At 46.6% G+C, this 20,910-nt stretch overlaps 1 protein-coding gene across 3 annotated transcripts in view; it reads right to left on the bottom strand.

The window, feature by feature from the left end:
- Ppp2r1b (protein phosphatase 2 scaffold subunit Abeta) overlaps positions 1-20,910 on the bottom strand; it is a 34,614-nt gene that overhangs the window by 2,705 nt on the left and 10,999 nt on the right. For 2 of the 3 annotated variants that reach the window (XM_028783859.1, XM_028783860.1), the window contains exons 10-15: positions 19,310-19,483; positions 16,603-16,663; positions 12,659-12,813; positions 11,379-11,521; positions 10,908-10,999; positions 6,594-6,715 (exon numbers count right to left, since the gene is read on the bottom strand). In XM_028783859.1, the coding sequence (XP_028639692.1) occupies positions 6,594-6,715; positions 10,908-10,999; positions 11,379-11,521; positions 12,659-12,813; positions 16,603-16,663; positions 19,310-19,483 (747 nt within the window). Of the gene's footprint in view, positions 1-6,593; positions 6,716-7,626; positions 10,382-10,907; positions 11,000-11,378; positions 11,522-12,658; positions 12,814-16,602; positions 16,664-19,309; positions 19,484-20,910 lie in introns of those variants that run through there. The other variant, XM_028783858.1, reaches the window with a different exon arrangement.

Here is a 20,910-nt window from a genome sequence, read left to right on the forward strand (position 1 = left end):
GAGAGAGAGAGAGAGAGAGAGAGAGAGAGAGAGAGAGAGAGAGAGAGAGAGAGAGAGAATATGAATCGAAGGGGGAGCGGGCTAAATGAGGGCCAGCCTGCCCTGGGGACTGCAGCTGAGGAAGACTGGTAGAGACTATTTGCACTTTCTAGAAAGGCAAGGCCATTTGCTTACTGCAGAAAGAACAGCTTGCTGGATTCAGCTTGCTCTGTGAGTCGCTTTCTGTAAACTTAACCTGATTGTAGTCATTTTTTTCTTGAGTGCTTTTTAATTACTAAGAAAAAAATTTGGCAACTTCAGTAGCTTTGGTATTTTGTGTGCAAATCATAATAGCTCCAATGTGAAAAATCAAAGTGTCACCTGTCACTCAGTGTTAGAAAATTGCCTAAAATGCAGTTTAATAAATGACTTTGTACCAAATGGTAATGTAAATGGGGTCACTTTCTGCAAGGAAAATGTACTGTTTCTTATGTTTCCAACCCTCTTGAATTAAAATAAAAACACCTTGTTTTCTAAAAGCCTGGTGATATGAATATCAGACTCCTGAGATTATGGTAGACTTCACCTCACTGAGCAGTGGGTAGTTTTCAGTCTGTGGAAGGTGGCTGTGTGCTCTGAGCTCTGGTGCTCATTTCAAGCTACAGAAAAGACAGTGGATAATATGTTCTCATTGACGTCAGCAGGGTAAATAATACCTCACCCTAAATTGCCTGAGTACACGTTAGCCACTCCAGATGGCTGATGGAAACACTGCTAAGCACAAGCCCGTGTACAGTCGGGGCCTCACTGAGCCTGGGTAATGCTCCTGGTGTAGTGTCAAGACAAAGCCCATCAAAAGACAAGCACACTGTGCTCTAGTTCAGCTTCCCCAGAACAAGTAATACAGGAAGACCAGCAAAGAGCACTGTTATTAGTGTCACCTTGTCACCTCTGGGGTCTGTGAATGGGACATGAGCGAGCTATACAGACACACACACACAAAATGCAGGCACACACATACACATGCACATGCACCAAGAACTTCTCACAGAGACATAATTCTTGTGCCCTTGAGGTTCTGGAGAATGCCTTTGCCAAGCTAGATTTGTAGGGCAGGATTAAACCCCGCTTTCTGGCGTGAGTGCAGATGAGATTTGGTTTCCATTACTTAAGGCATTCCCCCAGGGCCAGTGTTATACAGAACAGAACTGCAACTGCTCTCAAACTGAGGCAGGCCCAGTGGCTGAGGGCATGCATAGGACTGGAAGCACAGCCCACAGCCCAGCCCACGGCCCTCCTGTGTACCTGCACTACTCTGCCTGCCTTCAAACAGCTGCTCTTCCCCTTGGAAGAGAATTCAGTACAAGTTTCTTTTTTTCCCCAATTTCAATGCTTGCTTAGCAAACTTTACCCTTGCCCATTGAAGTCACTCTGTCATTATAATGATGTCATAAGTAAACACCCAGGCCTCCCCGAAGTCTAAGGACACCTTTCACTTCCATGCCAAGTACATATCCCTGTGAAGAACAGTAAAGAATAGGCCAAAGAGGCCAGAGCACTACCCTGTGGCCTCTGCTTGACCAACTCAGGAACACTGCAGGCCAGCAGTAAGCACATTTCCAAAACCTCTGGCCATCCTGTGGCCAGTACGAACAAACTAAGGCTTCCTTCCTGGGAGCTGCCCTTTCCTTTCTTCCCCATGCCTTCAATTATGGGATCAGAGTCCTTGGGACTCTCTGGACTCTTCTCCAGAAACCTCATCTACAGAAAGAAGCTCAGTTTCTAGAAGTACGCATCCAGGATCTAGAGGCTCACCCTGGGCCAATGGGAAAATTCCTTACACCTTCAGAGTTAAAAGTCCTGACAGTGACATTTGTGTCTGAGGGGTGCTCATACCTCTTAAGTGGGTCCAGGAAAGGAGGAACCCAAGATCAGCCTAGATCAGCCTGCAGTTCTCAGGAGCACGACTGGCTGTGTACACATAACATTATTTTTTAATCTTGGTGTGAATATTTTTTAACTTTTTTAGTGGATGGAATAATGGGTTTTATTTTGATGTCTTCACACCCACCGGCACATCCAGTTCTTCTCTCATGTCCACTCTTACCCTCCTGCCACCCTTCCCATGTACAGACCACTTCGTGAACTTGCATGGCATCCCTGTGTGCAGGCCATGCTAATCTCCCTGTGTTGTTCCAGTGTTAGGAACTGTTTTGCCTGAGCAAGCACTGTCCAGAGCTGTGTGGCCACATAGGACACCTCATAGAGAACGTAGCTGTTCCACCGTGGGCTCACTTAAGCATGGCTCTGTCCTCCACTTGGACACCAGCTATGAATTTCAAAGTCCAGACAGCTCTTGAGCAATGAATGCAATACATAGATTATTTTGGGGCAGAATCCAGTAGGAGGAAATAAGATAGGGGTCTTGAATGAACCGGAGTGGCTAGAACTTCACCTCAAACAGAGCTGTCATCAGTGACACCTGCCATGATCCAGGCACAAGGGTGTGACCTCAGATCACTGAGGCTGACCTGAGGTCAGAGTGGGGAGCTTGCCCTGTCCTAAGGACTCTGTTTGCTGAATTCCTCTGTATCTATGGTTACAGGAGCCAAGGAGCCCTGCTCCCTCCCGTTGTGTGTGTTTCTGACAGGATTTCCCAAGGACTGCTGGACTGACCCGAACTGGCAATGAGGGGGTAAAACAAGCAAACACTTAAGTGGGTAATGACCGCAGAGGTGCAGACTACCCTGGAGCCAAGCCCCCAAAGCTGGCTGGGCAGAAAGGGCAGAAAATTCAAAGCCCAGAGAAAATGAGGCAGTTGGGTGTTGAACCTCTGGAGCTGAGTCACTCCCTCCACAGACAGGCTTTGAAAGCGGCTTACTCCATTTTCCTCCTCCTCATTCCCCAAAGATGGAGTCACAAAGCCTGGACTACCCGAGAGGGCCTGAGAACGCTGACCCCCAGGACGTCCCACCAAGCTGATGGGACGGGTACAGCTCAGCCATGAGGATGACAAAGCCTTCCTACAAAGCATACCATGCAAGAGACCCAGTTCATTGCCGGTGCCTAGCCTGAGACCCACTGGAACTACAGGCCACCACAGAAACCTCAAAGTGAGGGCCAAAGGGCAGGCAGGTAGTTGGAAGGGTCCCAGGAAATGAAGGGCCAGTACAAAGCAAGACTTGAGAAAAGAGAAGCTGGCTCCCCAGTCCAAACCAGTGGGTAGCTAGACAGGCACTGCAGGTGAGTAATATCACCCCTTCCTGCCACAAACAGCACAGGAGGCAGCAACAAATCTGAACTGAGTCCTTAGTCCCTAGGCCTGCCACTAACCTATCCAGGCTCACTGTCCTCATCTGTGATGGAAACAGCCTGACTCAGCACCTCCGTCTAACATGGAAACGTTAAGATTCCACCAACTGCCCTTAATTGCTTGTCACAGTACTCCGTCTGACTCTAGGGTAGAAACTGGTTATGCAGTTGCCTGTGAAGTTTCTCCTCACTGATTGAAAGATGACTGCCCTCACTGGCAACTTAGCCTGAGATCTCTCAGTTTTTGGCAGTGAGTTTTGGGTAGCACTGGTCCTGAGCGCCACACATAAGACCAGCCCTAAGAGAGTCTGAGGGTTCATCTTCACCGTCTCCTTGGCTGGATTTGGAATCACAGAGGAAATACTCTGCATCTGTCTGTGAGGAAGTTTCCAGAAGTGTTTAAGTCTGGAGGGAAGAGCCATCCTGGATGTGGGTGACCACACCATAGGCAGGTGTCTTGGACAAACAAAATGAAGAAAGGAAGCCAAGCAGAGGATCGGCATTCATCTGATCTGACCAGAGACGATTTGACTATCCACCACAGACTGTCCCCTCACGATGGGAACCAGTCTAAACCCTTAGGTGGCTTTGGTCAGGGTTTTTTGGTTTCTTTTTTTTTGGGGGGGAGGGCCACAGTAACACAGCCCTGTCTAGGCAGCTTTTTCCTCCCCATCTTTGAAGTAATTAAAGTCATGGGTGTAGAAGGCCTGGCAGGGTCTTTCTGCACAGTCCTCAGGGAACCACAGGAGACCAGAGCCTAGGGAGCCACTCCAGCTGTCCTGTGACTGAGCCCATTACATCTATGCTTGCTTCTGACCTGTAAGCAGCTCCCGTGGCTGGGGTGCCCTGGAGACACACAACTTGGGCTTTCATAGGCAGCAGTCCTCTGACTGGGCTTGGGCTTCCTGGATTCGAGTCTTTGGGGGTTCAAAACTAATCCTCTGGCCAGGCAATTGGGCTCTCAAGCCCTGCCCTTCAAGCACCCACAGCTGGGCCCCTCGGAGTTGCCCTTACACCTTCTGGCAGTCCTGGTACCTCTCAGTCTGAGGAATAAACCAACTGCCTACCAGAACAGCTTCCTCTCAGGCCAGCCAGAACATCTCAGGTCACCAACAAGTGCTGGCTTAGATCCCAGAAGAGACAAATACCAGAAGACACAGACCAGAGACCTTAGGGGCCCAGAAATTAAGTGGAAGAAACAGGGAAAACAGCAATAAAAAGCATCTGTAGAAGCTAGGGTCGGGGGAGCCAGGGACAGGGAAGGTGAGCTCTTAGCTGAGACTCCATGCAGGGACTGGGCCCTGTTCAACGTCTGTACAGGACAGACTGTCCAGGAAGAGAGAAAAGGAAGAGGAGTGTGGATTGTCGACCCAGTGTCTGCACCCAGTATTTATGGATGTTTCACTTGATTTGAGTCTCCAAACGTGGGCTCAGTGAGGAGACAGTGTCCCTCACAGCTCCTTCCTGCAACAACAAGACTGACATCACTGTTGTCAGGGAAATAGTGTTTTGATTAAAATCACATGACAGCTACTTCATGATTCAATAAACAAACCCACTGTTAACCCTCGCCTGACAGTCTTGCCAGCAGCTGTGGTCAGAGGGCAACCTCTACCCTGGAGGGAGTGGCTGTGCCAACCTGGAGGTAGCAGTGTGACCAGTGGCCCAGGCTGTTCCCCGGCAGCTCCTGCATTTGAGAACATGATTCATCAAGCACAAAGACCATGCAGACCTCAAGAGCCTGTCTCCATGACACAAGTGACACTCAACCTTCCCCAGGACGAAGCCTGGGCTGCTTTCTTGGACCAAGCGGCAGACACAGTCTTAGACATCAGATGACTCCCTTAGGGCTTTGAGACCAGTCAAGAACTAAGCTCCCAGAGTTCTCCCTATGAGAACTCTGATCAGTGAACAGATCAGTGGCCACACACCATAGAAAAGGGTTAAGAACAACTTCTGGTTTGCAACTGGATGACTTCCTGGATCTCTCACTTGGCTCAAGGCCCTGACATGAAACACTCTGCCCAGCAACAGCAAAATCCTTTCCATTTCAACCCCAGAGCATTTGCTTTAAGTGAAACAAAAGCAAGGCAGGCTCCCTGAGTCACAGAGGAGGGGATTTTGTGGAACTGCAGCCTCAGAGCAATAGCACAGCTGGCTTCTGGGGAAGGTTCCCAACCACCTGAGACGTGTCCAAGGTAAACAGGTACCACAAAGGTATCTGGTTAAATGCTTGACGAGGTACACAGGAAAGGAAGCTCAAGAAATAACAGCTAATGCTCTCCTCAGCTGGGCAGAGCTCTTCAGAGCAGACCCAATCAGCTGTGGCGGGGGCAGATGCCTCAGTGGTCAGGGCTTAGCTCAGGAACACTCCTGAGCTAAATGGTCCTGAGTATGTTGGAAAACAGAACTGCTCCATTCTCATTTAAGAAAAGTGTGGCTCAGGTCCCTAAGAATCACAGTTCCTACTACTCCAGTCAAGTCTCTTCTTTAAGTCAAATTCTACAGAGCAGTCAAAGGGACATGAAGGGCTGACATCTTGAGTGTCTGCCAGGCTCAGGCTGCTGAGGCTTTGGAAGCAGCACTTCTCCCCCCACCCCACCCCCCATCACACAGCACCTCTGAGACTAGCTGAATTAGAGACAGTAGGCCAACTTAGGCAGGGGACAGCAGTGTACATGGACACAAATGAAATATTGTGTGGCCTCCATTTACATCAAGTAAAGAGCCAGGTAATTTAAAGACAGCCCTTTTGTCAGTGGTTTAACCACACAAATCCACTGGAGTCAGTACAAGAGCACCTCCTGCAGTCACTGTATATAGCCTGATATCAACACGAGGCAGGCCAGGCTCTCCACTCTTAAATCATAACCACCCTTCTATCACTGGTCCTGAGGCCACAGCCCGGGCCCCAGAGACTGCTGAGCTAGAATTCTGCATCCCTTCTCCATGTGGTTGTAGGAGGCAAAATGGGTTTGTAAAACATCCAGGAAAACATCAGGCATGGCCTCTTTGTCCTGAATGGAAACAACTCCCTAAATAGAACCATGTCAATAACTTTCCAGCCTGTGAAGAAAGTTTACCAGCTCTTCCAGTCTACCCTTTGGTTGCATGGGTCTTGTCTCAGACTGTAGAAAGACCTCAAACCACAGATCTGGACAAGACCACCACTCTACAAAGGGTGTAAAACAGAGCAAGACTTTACAATACACTCCCCTAACCCTTAGAGCCAACAAGCTCTGCTGGCTACCCAGAGCCCAAAAAAGGACAGGGCTCTGACCCCAAGTTCCAGGAGCACTTACCTTTCCAGTGTCCTCTCCAGGCACTCGGGGTCTCAGGAAGAGATTCTTGTCAACCCCAGGGATACTGGGCTCTTCACTGTCCTTCACAGGAAAATCTAGCTTCCTCAGCCTTTGTGCCACCACTAGAGATATAGACAGCAATGCTGTGACCGTCCCTGACCAGGGCACATCCCTCCCATGCTACCTGTGCTTCCCCACTGGGATGCCCTCAGCCGCCCTAGCACCATGACGGACCAGCAGCACAAGGGTCTGGGCAGCTGTGCAGAGAAAGGCAGCCCTCATCAGTGCCTTTTTGCTCCAGTCACCCCCTGGGACCTAACTAGGGGTTCCCTGACATCTTGGTCATGGGTAGCCTGTAAGGCCCTGAGCCAACAGAAGACCTAGCTTCTTTCAGACCTGATCACAGCAGTTAAGGACGATAACTCCCAAGAAAGAAATGGCTTGGCTTTTCTTCCCAGTGAGTACTTCGTCCCCCAAAAGATTTCCATGTCAACTGGACATGATGTCATTTCCTGGAAACAGCAGGCCCGTGGAGGCAGAGGAGGAACAGTCGAGGCTATTCCAGTACAGAAGACTGAAGGTTTGTGAGGAAAGAGGAAAGGCAAGTAGGGAAATGGGTAGAAAGGGGTAAGAAAGCAGTGAGCCAAAGGCTGGCAACCACTTCACCTGCTCACCAAGAACATGGGGTCGGGGACCTTCTCTGCAGCTGACATTCCAGAGAAAGGGCAGCCAGCATGCAGGGGATGGAAGCAGAGGCCCTGACCTACCAACCCCAGTGTGATGGACCCAAGGATTTCTGTGATGAACACAAGGGACAGAGGTTAATTAAAAACAAACAAACAAACAAACAAAAAAAAAAAAAAAAAAACTCTGGGCAGCTCAGCGGTGTCAGGAAGACACTTTGCTCTTCTGGGTGTTATGCAAGCAGTCTGGATGCTTGATGAGACTTGTCATGCTGTCTCTTGAATAAGGAGCAAACATACCCCCCCATCCCCCCACTTTGAGGCCCATATCACTATAGTCAAGCTTGGTATTTCCATGAACTGAAGGTCATCCTTTATTTTGACAAGGCCTCATTCAAAAATCACACATTAATCTGTTTATCCTTATGAAACAAAATCCATCTTCAGGCTCCCGTTCACCGGCAGCACATTAGATGCACAAGATCTAGTATTTTGCTAGTATTTTGCTCATGATGGGTAGACCCCAAACAATATGTAGAAGAGAACCACTGAAGTGAACTCCACTTTTCATTGACACAGGATGTGTGTGTTTGTCTTTCCCCTCTCCTAACAAGTTGAACAATGGTATAAACTGCTTAGATATAAAACAGTAGCAATAGTATGTTCAAGGCAACCAGGCAATTCCAAAAGAACAATTCCTCAAGCTGGAGCTAGTGCCATGCCTTTCATCCCAGCACTTGGGAGGCGGAGGCAGGACCTGTCTGGTCTACATAGAGTTCTAGGCCAGCCAGGGCTATGTAAGAGAACCTTGTCTCAAAAAGGAAAAAAAAAAGAAATTCCTGGGGCTGGGAACCGGTCTATGCCAGAGGCTCTTGCTTCCTAGGAGCAAGGAAGTTGCTAATTGTATTAATGAGAGACAGCCTGGTGACTTTGTTCCCATTAGAGGACATCCTTTAGAGATCACTCAGTCAACTCCATTTTATGAAATGCCAACAATATGCCCCAGACAATTGTACAACACAAGACAGAACAGACTGAGCCTGTACCACAGAGCTCCTGGAGAAGTCAAATAGAAAAGCTACTATGTAGAGAAAAAGGCCAGATTGAAACTGAAGAGCAATTGCTATGCAGGGTAACTCAAGGCAGGTCACTGCATCTACCAGAAAAAACAGTGACGCCTCGAACGGCCACCCAAAACAGATCCTGTACACTAGGTGACCCTTATTTGAGAAGGCAAGGGTCCATTGAAGGGAATAAACTAAGCAGTTTATTCCCTTCAGTAGTCACTGGCGGAAAGCTAAATGCACAAGGCGGGAGGTAGAGGGACAGGGACACTTTAGAGGTTCATTCCCAAGTGAGTATACCAGGTGGCATTTCCAGCCAAAGGTGACGCAGCTGTCCCAATGCACGTTTCCACAATCAAGACAATTGTCTCTCAAATATAAAACTCATTAAAGAGGAGTACAGCTTACAGGTGATGGAAAAAAAGCAACTGTGAAATTAAAATGTTTACAGCAGAGTAATTTAAGGCACTAAAATGCTTAGGAAAATATTCAAACCTTGGCCCTAGAATACACAAAAAGGGAAACTCACTAAGAGGTAACTGGCAGTTTAAAATGCAGGCACACGGTCTCTGATAGAAACGGTCTGTTCTGTTTCTCTAAGGTATGATAAACTTAAAAGCATTTACACAAACTTGGTTTTATGTAACTTATGTTTAATGTACAAAGTTTTGTAGGTATCTTTGGGCCTTCACAAAACAGAACAGGGCTTGTTACATCTAAAAGAGTTTGTAAGTAAAATCAACAATTCAGAAACCCAAATGGAAACATCAAACTGCATGGTATGATGCATTGAGTAAAACAGGCTGCAGTAAAACCTCATTAACTAAGTCCATTTGAGACAAGGAGTCAGATGGAAACATTTCAACTATCCAGAAGAATATTCAGAAAAGGCATGTCATGTCAGAGCTGCTCCTGGAAGGACTGGAGTATGACAGAGCAGAGAGGCTGGTCACAGGCACACCCACTGAGAAGGGGGTACTTCCTAAAATTAAGTGTCCAGCAGCCTTCCAGAAACAATTTGCCTCAGCAAACCCTTCAGCTTGACCTGCCACCTTAAATTTCTGGACAAATTAATGAAATTTTACTGCAAAAGTAGAAAAATGTTCTTGCATCACCCACACCACAAGAAAACACTGAGTAAGGAAACTTCAGTTTGGTACTGCACGGTGTTGCAACAGCGCACTGCTCACTAACATTGCTGGGAGCAAACCTAGGACCCGTGGTTCCTACACATTCTTGAAACACAACACTTCACAACGAAACAGCAGAACCACAACTTCGTAGGAGGCACTAAAGTCTCTTAGGAGTTTTTGAAGTCAGTCACAGTCCTGAGCCGTTGAAATTGTTTCCTTTCAACATCACACATTAGCAGCAAGATACACCCACTTCCGGCTTCTGCATGACATGATTACAGTCAAAACTGAGCAAATGAAAACCAGAACAGCCAGACGTTAGCCTGCCACATCTCCTTTCCCGTGAGACGCTCATGTGGACCATCGTCACCAGGAGGACGTGGTTCTCACTACAGTCAAATCTCAATAGTATCTCCAAGTAGACAGTTATAAGTAAGTTATTCTAAACCATTTACTCTTAACATTGGAAAGATGGAGAGCCACACAGAGACGTGTAAACAGTAAGAGAGTCACTCCACTCCGTGTCGGGGTCCAAATCCATCCAGGCTCTGTCTGGAATCTTAAGTGGCTGGGGCCTGATTCAAAAGGGAGGAAGCAGGAGCCTCAATGGTGCTGGAGAGAAACCCTGGGAGACACTCAAGACATGACTGTATGAGGGGGCGTCAGCAACTGGTCAGAAGAGCGGTACAATTATCCCAACAGAGAGAAGTAAAATCAGTCTGAGTTCATGTTTAGAAAGAATCAAGTCACTGAAATCTGATTTCTTCTATGTTGTTGCCATTTGCTTGGATGAGATCTTGAAGGTGTCCATTTTCTCCACCCAGGGTAAGAACACATTGACTAGAGATCTGTGATAAGAACTTAGTAAAGGCTTTTCCCTCCTGCTCCTCTTTATGCCAAGGCAAGAACTGGAAAATTCCAAACAAAATCATGTTAGTGGTCAGAAAGTTCATGAGTGAGCGCTTGAACATTTAGCATGCAACAGTGGCAAAGCGTGACCTGAGATCCTGCTGTGGCCCTGTACTCTGCTGCTGTAGTCAGTCAGGCTGACTGGAAACTGAAGTCTTAACTCGAGTCCAAACTAAACTGTACTTGCCAGAAACAATCAGCATCCTAGGCGTGGAACTGAGAACACGGCCTGCTCACTCAGCAGAGAACAGTAGGCCAAGACATTACTTTAGATAGGGTCTAAATGTAACCCAGGCTCCTCTACTCTTGAGATCCTCCTGCCTCAGTCTCCCAAGGGCTGGGATTACAACTGTGTGCTACCAAGCTCAGCAGGGGCCAAGAAATTCCTAACCCAAGCAAACAGGCCCAGCATGACAGGTACCTGCCACCCTGTCTCCCCTCATGACATCACACCCCCTACCCTCACTCACACTGGAGAGGAAAGTGCCCCAGCAACCAGAGCCTAGCACAAAATACAATGCATACCACTTATAGCTTCCTGTGCAAAATATTTGACATCCATGTCTTCGTCCTGACCTAGTTTCTGCAGCACCGGCTTCACTTCCCCCTGCAAGGCACTGGAATTCAAAAGTCACTGTGAAAAGGACAGCTGGGAGGGCAGAGTGCACCATGATACAGTCTGCAGTCAAACTTGGGGTTAGTCTAGGGTAAGTTTTAAATTTAAAATGAAAATGCTTTTAAATACTGACAAACATGACAAGCACATCAAATAATTTCTAAAACAGTTCTTGGAGAAATTCACTTTGGGGCAGTGATCTGTACACACCCAGAACCTAAGTGTAAAAATCAAACCAGACAGTCTCGAGACTGAGGCTAAATTCTTCTCTCTGAATAAGCCTGGATTCTAGGTAAAGAAAGGAATCCTGGACTTATTTTAGAGGTTACTCTCAACCATGAAGTTATACTTTCAGACCAACAGCGACACTGAAGTCTTACTTGGTATCTAGAATTGGTCCAATTTTCTGCAGTGACTTGGCCACATTGAAGCGGACATTTGCTACCTGGTCTCCTGCCATCTTCAACACGATGGGCAACATTTGCTTAGTGGTTATTTCCTTACCACAGGCTTCAGACAGTGCCTAGAAAAACAAATAAGATGGCACATTTAAAACTTTCTTAATATGCACCAAATCTAGTGAAACAAGCTAATATTTAAAGGGAAGGTAATTGACCAATAGAAAAATGTTTCCCACTTGAGCAGCTAAGGAACATGAAGTGGCTCAAAAGATGGAAGACCTCTGCCAAAACATACAGCAAACTTTTTAAAATACTGAAATTTTTAAATACTTCGATCATCTCGGATCAATGTGTGACTTGGTGGGGAGGGGCGATGCTTGCAGACAGAGTCAGGTCTGCCAGTTCTCACCACCAGCTGAGCTTTCCTGTCCACTGAATTTGTAAATCCACGTTTTCTCTAATTAATCAGATTGATCAGTAGAAGAAATGCACCTCTAACATAAGATAGCTTGTAGTGGAATTTTTTGCTAATTGACTGGATAACAAAGACAAGAAACCAATCACTGGGTGAGGAGGCAGGACTCCCATGTGGGGGTTGGGGGGAAGGAAGAGGGACCACAGGAGAAAGGAACTTGCTTTTGGACTTCAGGAGTGAGGCGTATACAATGCAGGAAGCCAGAGGCTGTTAGTCTGAGTGGCGGATCCACTACCGGAAGATTTCTAACATAGAAGAGTTTATAAAATTAGGATGCTAGGTTCTGCACCCAGGGATTTTATTATCTGTTGGTTCTAAACTAAGACTGTGCAGTGTTTTCCTTCACGTGGACATTCAACTGGGTTCCAGAGAAAGGTAACTGCAGCAGAGCATGGGTTTGCAAGATGCACATCCCAGTTAGCTGCAGAAATTTGGGAGTATGGGCAGATTTGGCAGCAGCCAACAATGGGGTGGAGAGAGCGACTGCTGAGCTCTGGAGAGGCAGAGCCAGCCTTGGTGAGACAGGCTTAGGTTAACGGGAAAAATGCAGTCTTGGCCTATGTGGCAGGCGAGAACAGACTGAGCGCTCAGCCAGTGATAGCCAGTGACAGCCAGTGATAGCCAGTGCATAGCCAGTGATAGCCAGTGATAGCATGTGCTGCTTTTAATATTTCACACTACAATAGCTGTTCACTCAGAAACTCAGAATGTGAGTAACCAAAAAAATCAAAACCAAAAAACCAAAAACTGTCCGAGCTTAGCAGAAACACCATGTCATACTTACATTAATGCAGAATAAAGTGGTCATTCTGTGCAAGTAGTTAGGGTCGTTTGCCATTACCAACACTTTAGGGACGATGGTATTCTGGGCCCACTCTGTACCAAACTTCTGGACTAACTTCATGAGGTTGTTGGTAGCTGCTTCCCGAATGGCATAGACTGCAGGAGAGTCCAAGAGAACATCTTCAGGCTGCTTGCTTTACACACAACCTACTTCACCCACAGCACACAGACCCAGAATAAACTCCGTGCAGACCTAACCTAACTTAGATGATAATCACAATGAGTCACAGGCATCACAGTTCTAAAATGTCCGTGTCCACCACGGACAAGGATGTGAGGGACTTGGTCTAGGTGTCATCAATTAAAAACCCAGCCGCTCACTAGGTACCGCGTGCTACAGAAGGAGACAGCAGGTACCTTTCCCTCAAAGACCAAATACTCCATCAGAGAATAAAAACTAGGTGCTCGGAGACTCACACAGCAGAGAACCAATCATCACATACAGCACTAGACAGAAAAGGCTGAGTGGAAAGAAGGGACTCTGGGAGAAGGGCATGGCCTTCGGTGACTGGAGAGGATGTGTGGCACCTGAAGAGGGATGGGACCTCGGGGTGCAGCAAGGAGAGTGAGGGCACAAGAGAAAGAGTCAAACCTGTGAGACTGCAGGGACAGCCCTGACCACAGAGCATCTAACACAACAAACAGGCTTCAAAAGCATCAAAAGACGATGTTAGCAAGATTATTCAAGTGATATCACAGAGCAGCTGAGAGGGATACTGAGAGGGATACACAGGTCACCACTGTCACCTACACAGCTGCAAATCAACGCCGTTCCGCACTGAAAATGCTTGTGTTCATTAAGACAAGCTGATAAATGCGCCTGCACCGGCACGTACTAATCCCATTCAAAATGACGTATCAGTGACATCATAAAACTAAACCATCAAGTCTCAGTTATTAGGCTCTCAAAATTAGTTGTTCTATGCAGCCCTGAACACAGAAAGGCCTGGTGCCCCTTCACTCTGGACTCAGTAAGGCTCAATACTTGGACTTAGATAACAAATCAAGGGGAACAGGTTACTGGTTCCTCCTTCTCTCACCTGACAAGCCCCAATCCTTGGCAATCCATGCAAGCTTCCTGTGAGATAGGAGATAGCCAACTTTTCCCAACTCAAATCCTGCTATAAAGACACTAAGAACAGGGGGAAACACAGAGACCAAAGACAAGGAGCTATAGTCACATGGCCAATACTCAGACTTCAGTCTACAGAGAGACACGCCAAGATGCCCAGAAGTGTCCCCAGGACAAGCTCAAGTGCCTTTACCCCCCCACACACATGGGCTCTTTCTTGTCACACATATAATCTGTGCTCCAGACCGCTCCTCCATTCTTCCTTTAAAGGGAAGCTAATGGAGCTGGGCAGATGGCTCAGTGGTTAGGAGCACTGGCTGCTCTTCTAGAGGACCTGGGTTCAATCCCCAGCAACCACATGGTTGCTCAGAACCATCTATAATGGGATCTGATGCCCTCTTCTGTCCTATAAACATATAGGAAGACAGACCACTCACACACACGCACACGCGCGCACGCACACACACACACACACACACAAACAAAGGGGAGCTAATGGCAGCACCTGTTTTTCTCCTGACTACAGGTTTTTAATGATTATTCTTCTGCCAAAGTAACCAGAGGCCGAGCTTGACCAAGCCCTCCCTCTACTGCACTGAACTCTACTTGGCCAGATGCCTACTATGCTCCTGGCTCCTCTCACTTCTGTTTTAGAGGAACGCAAGCCTCTCCTGAGTTTCCACTCCTTGTTTTGTCTGTGTGTCTGTCTTTCCCTTCAAGGTTAGACTGATCTGAAAGGTTTCTTTACATATCTAATTCTACCAATTCTTACTAACTTTGACTGGATATTTATCTTTGTCCTATAAAAGATAAATTAAGGAGGTACCCACCACTTAGCCCTGCCTTCTTGTCACACTGCCCACGGAGAGAAACACAGTATTCATGCCCCACCCCCATCTTCTCCAGACTGCTCACACTGGTCTTACAAAAGTTTTATGCCAGAGAGAGGTGAGGGGGATGTTTCCCAAGAAACCTGCTCACTGCTCACTGTGTACCACTTACAGTGCAAAAACATCATTCTTCTTCAAATTATAAAAATCTAACCTAAATTACAAAAGCCGCAGGGAAAGCCATGGTGAGGGCACGTCCTCAGCTCGCCCACCGACTGCATCAGGGATCCTGCAGTCACTGCTGCAGGACACAAACTCCACCCTACTGACTCCCGAGTTGGAAGGTACAAATGACTATACTTAGGTCACGTATAGCCATCACCTACACAGAACAGGTGTCATTTCTCAACTTGTGATATATTGGAACCTTAAAGGTCCTTCAAAATTTGAAGGACAAAAAAGGTCTGTCTTAATCCTTAATTGTTTTCAAAGGAAGTAATAGGTTTCTGGGAATGCCACTGACAAGAATACTTATGCAAAGTAAACTTTGTTAAATAAAATAAAATAAAATAATTTCTTGGACTGGGAGATGCCTCAGTGGTTAAGAAAATACATGCTGCTCTTCCGAAAGACTGGATTTCAGTTCCCAGTACCTAAGCCAGAGGACTCAATTCCAGCACCTAATCAGAACTGGAAGCCTTCTCTGGCCTCCAAGAGTACCCACAAGCACAAGTGAAAACTCACATACAGACACACAGACACACAAACGTACACATAATTTAAAATGGAAAAATTATAGATGCTTTCCTATGATTTATACCAAGTTTCTTTTATTTTTTTTATAAACGATTATTAAAAACAACTCTTGAAGAAAAAAAAGGAATAAAGAAGTCTTTACACTGTCATTTAAAAGCACAGATGTATCCATACAGATGCCCCAAGACACTGTCATATACAGCTTCACAACCTTCCCTTTACACTCTTAGACATACGGTGCAGATGTGCTTTTAACAAAACCACCTACAAGTGTAAGCAGACACAGATATTCTTTCCCAGCTGCCTAGTCACAAGTACCCAAAGATAAATGCAAGCAATACACAAAGTATACACAGCACACTGGGACCACAACAGGACGTATATCACACCCACTAAAACATGGACCCAAAACTCATGGGACATATCACATGAGAACTGAAGGCACTCCCTGGGACTGAAGCTGCAAAGGCTAGGACCTGGCACAGAGGGCCCCTTCCGCCACTGGCTGCCAGGGAGACAAAGATATATGCACACACTCCCTGAGGTATCACCAGAAAGGCACCTGCTCACTCCTGTCCAATCTCAACTGGCCTGAACTCACATTCTCCAGCACAGCAGCAGCAGGCCAAGAGTGAACAGTGAGCTTTCTCTCCTAACACAATCCTAGCTCTGCCCCAGGGGACAGCACATATCACCAACTCTTACTGTACCTTTGCATTTCATCTGAGAAAGCCCAAGTAGCCAATTCTCTCCACCCAGGCCTTTCCAATCTGTCAGCCTGGTCTACAGTTACTGAGAACACCAACTGCAGCAGGTCAGCTGCAGGCCCTGGCTCTGGAGGAAATGTACATCTAAGAGTCTGAAGCTGTCTGAGGCAGAAGAGGACAGAGTTACTCAGCACAGAAAATACATTTAAAACAGAAAATAACCAGAAGTACAAATGTCAGCTCTGTAGTCAAGTTGAGCCTGCCTTTACTCCCAATGTGCAGGAGACAGGCAGAAGGCCAACTAGAGCTACACAGTGAGACCCTGTCCCAAATTAAATAAGTAAAATATTTATGTAGCCAAGGAAAGCCAATGGAACTTCACCAACGTTTCTTCAGCATTACATTGTCAAAGCCAAGTGTGTGTCACACAGGATTCCTCTGTAAACAGCCATGCACGAACATCACAAACACACAGAAGCCTGGGCTTCCCATAATTTCTGTTTTTAACTTGTCTACTCACCATGATCCACAAGCCAGGCCATACACAAAGAATTCAGCTTTTCATCAAAAAACTCCACACCCTATGGATATAGAAGATTCCATTAGTAAATATTTCCAAAGTTAGGAAAAGACGTTCTATTTACATTTACTTTGCACAATAGTTACCTAAAAGCTAAAGGCACACTTGCACACAAGCTGAACCACAAAAGAGCCATAAGAACAGTAGCACAGAATTACAATCTATGACACCATCTAGAAAGAAAATCCAAGAGAGAGGGAGGGACGCGGGCCTAAAACGAGACTGAGCCATGCATGCACAGGGCTGAGCAGAGCAGGCACAGCACAGGGGGAAGTCTGCAGAGCAAATCCAGACACCGTGGGAAAGTGAATTACCCAGAAAAGCAGCTGAGGGGTTTGGTAATTCTCATCTCTCCTTTTTAGTTAACAAGTCCTTGAGCACGAGGCAAGTGACACCAAGAGATCACCAAGAGAAGACAGTGTTTCTAGAGCTTGACAGAAGGCAGTAGAAAGAAAAAGCAGGCACCAGTGGGCAGAGCAAGAGGTCCAAGTGATAGTTGGAGCCCAGCTCTCCAGCCTGCGAGTCAGCCCACACAGGCTGGGACAAACCCTAAGACCTCTTGCCATAGGACACACACACCACATAGGGAAGCCCTGGATGCACTCTTTCCTGGTGCCTTCCTTCGGAGGTCATTATGCGCATTCTTCTGGTTCAAGCCTGAGACATTCCTGACCAGTGACGATGTATTTAAATAATGACCGATACCCAGGGTTCTGTACTTTATACAGGACAGCTTCACCGTGCCATGACCACTCCTGGCAGGCCCTTCACCCACAGCATCTCCTCTCAGACTCCTAGTTTATTCCAGGTTGAGGATTTTCCTGTGATCTCCTTCAGACAGTCTGTTGGTTTAACTCTATTAACTCAGACCTATGAGCCTGGTTAGATTGTACTGAGAAAATTTTATAAATTGATCAAAAGTTTACACAAAGAAAAATCAAGAATACATATGCTGAGGCAAGAGAGATGGCTCAGCCATTAAGAACATTTGAGGCTCTTATAGACAGCCTGGTTTTGGTTCCCAGCACCTACGTGGCAGCTCACAACTGTCTGTAACTCCAATTCTAGAGGATTCTTCTGACCTCCACAAGTACCAGGCATTTATATGCTTCACATACATATACAAGAAAAACATTCACACACACACAAACACACACATACACACACAAGTGAATCTTAAAAAGAAAGTAAATCTCAAGAAAGACACAGTGTCCGTGATTGACAGATGCCGCCCCAGCCAGTGTCCATGACTGAGGGATGTCACCCGGCCAGAAAGGTATAAACCAGCCAAGAGGCCGTTTGTCTTCTTTCCACACTGTTCTGTATACTGCTGGCAGCCCTGGAGACTTTCCAGGTCTGGTGGGGTAAGGTTCAAAGACATGGTAAATACAATCCACCTCCTTCCACACAGCTGCTTCCCAGCCTAGCAAACCCATCATTAGCCACTGCTGCTTTCCACTCCAGACAGTGACACAGATGACTGAGAAACAGACAACGACTCCCTCCATTTGGAATGGATGGTGGAGAAGCATGATAAAATGACGTCACTTGACACATGGATAAATTAATATCTTTGCCCTTCATTTTGAGAAACAGAGCATTTCAGATTTGATAAAACAATGCCATGACCGTCTACAAGTCGCAAGCTCGTAAGCCACCAAAATGAGTAATATGGTAGAGTGGTTGGGAAAATAGGAGCCCATGTGCTGTGAACTGAAGACTGGAAGTGCGCCTTTGGGCGGGGCAGGGTGCTGGGGGTGGGAGCAAAGTACAGGCATGTCAGCAGCAAACTGATACATGAGCACTCTGAAACTACTCAGGCGTCCTTCATCCGACTAGTAGGAAATGCCAAGTGTCTAATAAATAACAAGCACTAGGAAGCCACGGGAGCCCACACCACACAGCTGTCTCAGAGCTACCACAGGGGCGAGGCTGTCAAGCCTGCCACTGTCTTCACCTACTGAGAAAAGGGAAACGAGTGGCAGTAAAGTCAGCTTTGAGATTTGAATTAGTCGTATCTATTAGAATAAAACTAATAATGCAACCTAAAGACTAACAGACAGTGTGGTAACTTTATCCAGAATACGACATCATAAGCCCTGCGTAGTAGGTCCTCAACCTGTCATGAGGATGCAAACAAAATGCTCCTTCATTCAGTTTCCTTAAGATAGAATCAAACAAAACGTCAAACTGACTTATCCTGAAACTGTATTTTTCCTTCCATACACCAGTCCTTCAATTGTATAGGTTTTAAATAATACAGCATTCCTGTTACATAAATATACGCCTTTATCATGAGGAGGCAGCAAGGTAAATGTGTTTCTGGACCACCTTCCTGTTAGCCCATAATGCACCACTGAAAATAAAAACTATCCGATGAGCCCAGCGATGGCACACACCTTTAATCCCAGAATGTGAGAGGCAGGAGTAGGCAGATCTGATCTATAGAGAGAGCACCAGGACTACACAGAGAAACCCTTGAGAAAGCAAATAAACAAAAAAAAACAAAAACAAGCAAAAAAAATCCTAGACCACAGAATTTACTTCAGTGCATCTGATCAAGCCAGAGCAGCCTGAGTACCTCCCACTCACCATGTAAGTCTCCACGGTCAGACAGCCCCTACTACTCACAAACACGAGGACTCACCAGCTGGCCGGCCAGCAGCGGCATGTACTCAATGATAGCCAGGCGGACCCTCCACTTGGCATCTTCAGCCAGCTCCACTATGGCAGGAAGGAGAGACTGAGAGAGCTGACGAATTCCAATCACTTCATTTACACAATCCAAATTGGAGATGATATTTAAACGAACTTCTGGACACTATAAACACACAAGCCCCAAAGAGTACATGTGAAAATTATCTCCTTTGCCCAGTCATCTCCTGGCATCAGAAAATACAAAGAGCTAAGCAGAATTTCAAATTAAAAAGTGTTCAGCTGGGTAGTGACGCACACCTTTAATCCCAGCACTTGGGAGGCAGAGGCAGGCAGATCTCTTGAGTTCGAGGCCAGCCTGGTGTACAAAGTAAGTTCCAAAACAGTCAGAGCTACACAGATAGACCCTGTCTTGAAAAAAACCAAAAAACAAAAGAGAAAGTAAGTAAGTATGGCTCAGATTTTAAAAGGTGGGGTTAAGCTGTGTGGCTCAGTGGTAAGGGCCTTTGTCCAGCCTGCACAAAGCCCTGGACTCAATAACTAGAACTGACCAGAAGAACTTCAGGCAGAAGGAAATTCTTACGGCTAAGCACACAGATAATCCAAGATACAATGTCACTGATCTTAACCACAATGTCAATAAAAAGCCTTTGAGATTTCATTACTTTGTACACTAATTTAAAAATCAATTAACAAACTGACAGGCAAGATGGCTCAGTAGAAAGAGGACCTTGTCCCACAGACCTGCAACCTGGACTCCATCCCCAGAACTCATACAAAGGTGGATGGAGAGAACGGACTCCACAGAGATAGCCTCTGAGCTCTTTATGCACACACAAGTGCACACTCACTCACACAATAATAAAGCTTTTTAGACTTTTAATTAATAAATTAGCACAAAGTCTATGAGATGGTGAGGAGCCCAGGCCCTGGAATTCAGTTCTCTGCACTCACGCCGGGAGCCCTCAGACCTCTCACCCAGGGCTTCCTCCACACCTTATCACTGCCGGGAGCCCTCAGACCTCTCACCCAGTGCCTCCTCCACACCTTACCACTGCCGGGAGCCCTCAGACCTCTCGCCCAGGGCTTCCTCCACACCTTACCACTGCTGGGAGCCCTCAGACCTCTCGCCCAGGGCTTCCTCCACACCTTACCACTGCTGGGAGCCCTCAGACCTCTCGCCCAGGGCTTCCTCCACACCTGGGAGGAATCAAGCTCTAAGCTGGCTGTGGCAATTACAGTTAATGCCACATCCAAAGCACTCAGCTCATGCCTGACACTAATGTTTACATTTTTCATCCGCATGTGTGTACTATCTATGTAAAGTGTACGTGTGCCCATGTGTGTGGGTGCCCATGAAGGCCATCAAGGGAGTCGGATTCTTGGGAGCTGGAGTTACAAACAGCTGTGTGCCACTCAACATGGCCACCAGAACTGGAGCTCTGGTCCTCTAAAGCAACAAGCCTCTTAATTGCTGAGCCAGACCTCCAGCCACTCCATGTTAACATCTGAAGCTACATTTAAAACTCAAATAAAAAGGCAATGTTTAAGCAAATATATATATATAACTATAAGGAGCCAGTAACTATAATA

Source organism: Grammomys surdaster, unplaced genomic scaffold (genome assembly GCF_004785775.1).
Source record: "Grammomys surdaster isolate TR1022 unplaced genomic scaffold, NIH_TR_1.0 1164, whole genome shotgun sequence".
In the NCBI taxonomy this organism is placed as follows: domain Eukaryota; kingdom Metazoa; phylum Chordata; class Mammalia; order Rodentia; family Muridae; genus Grammomys; species Grammomys surdaster.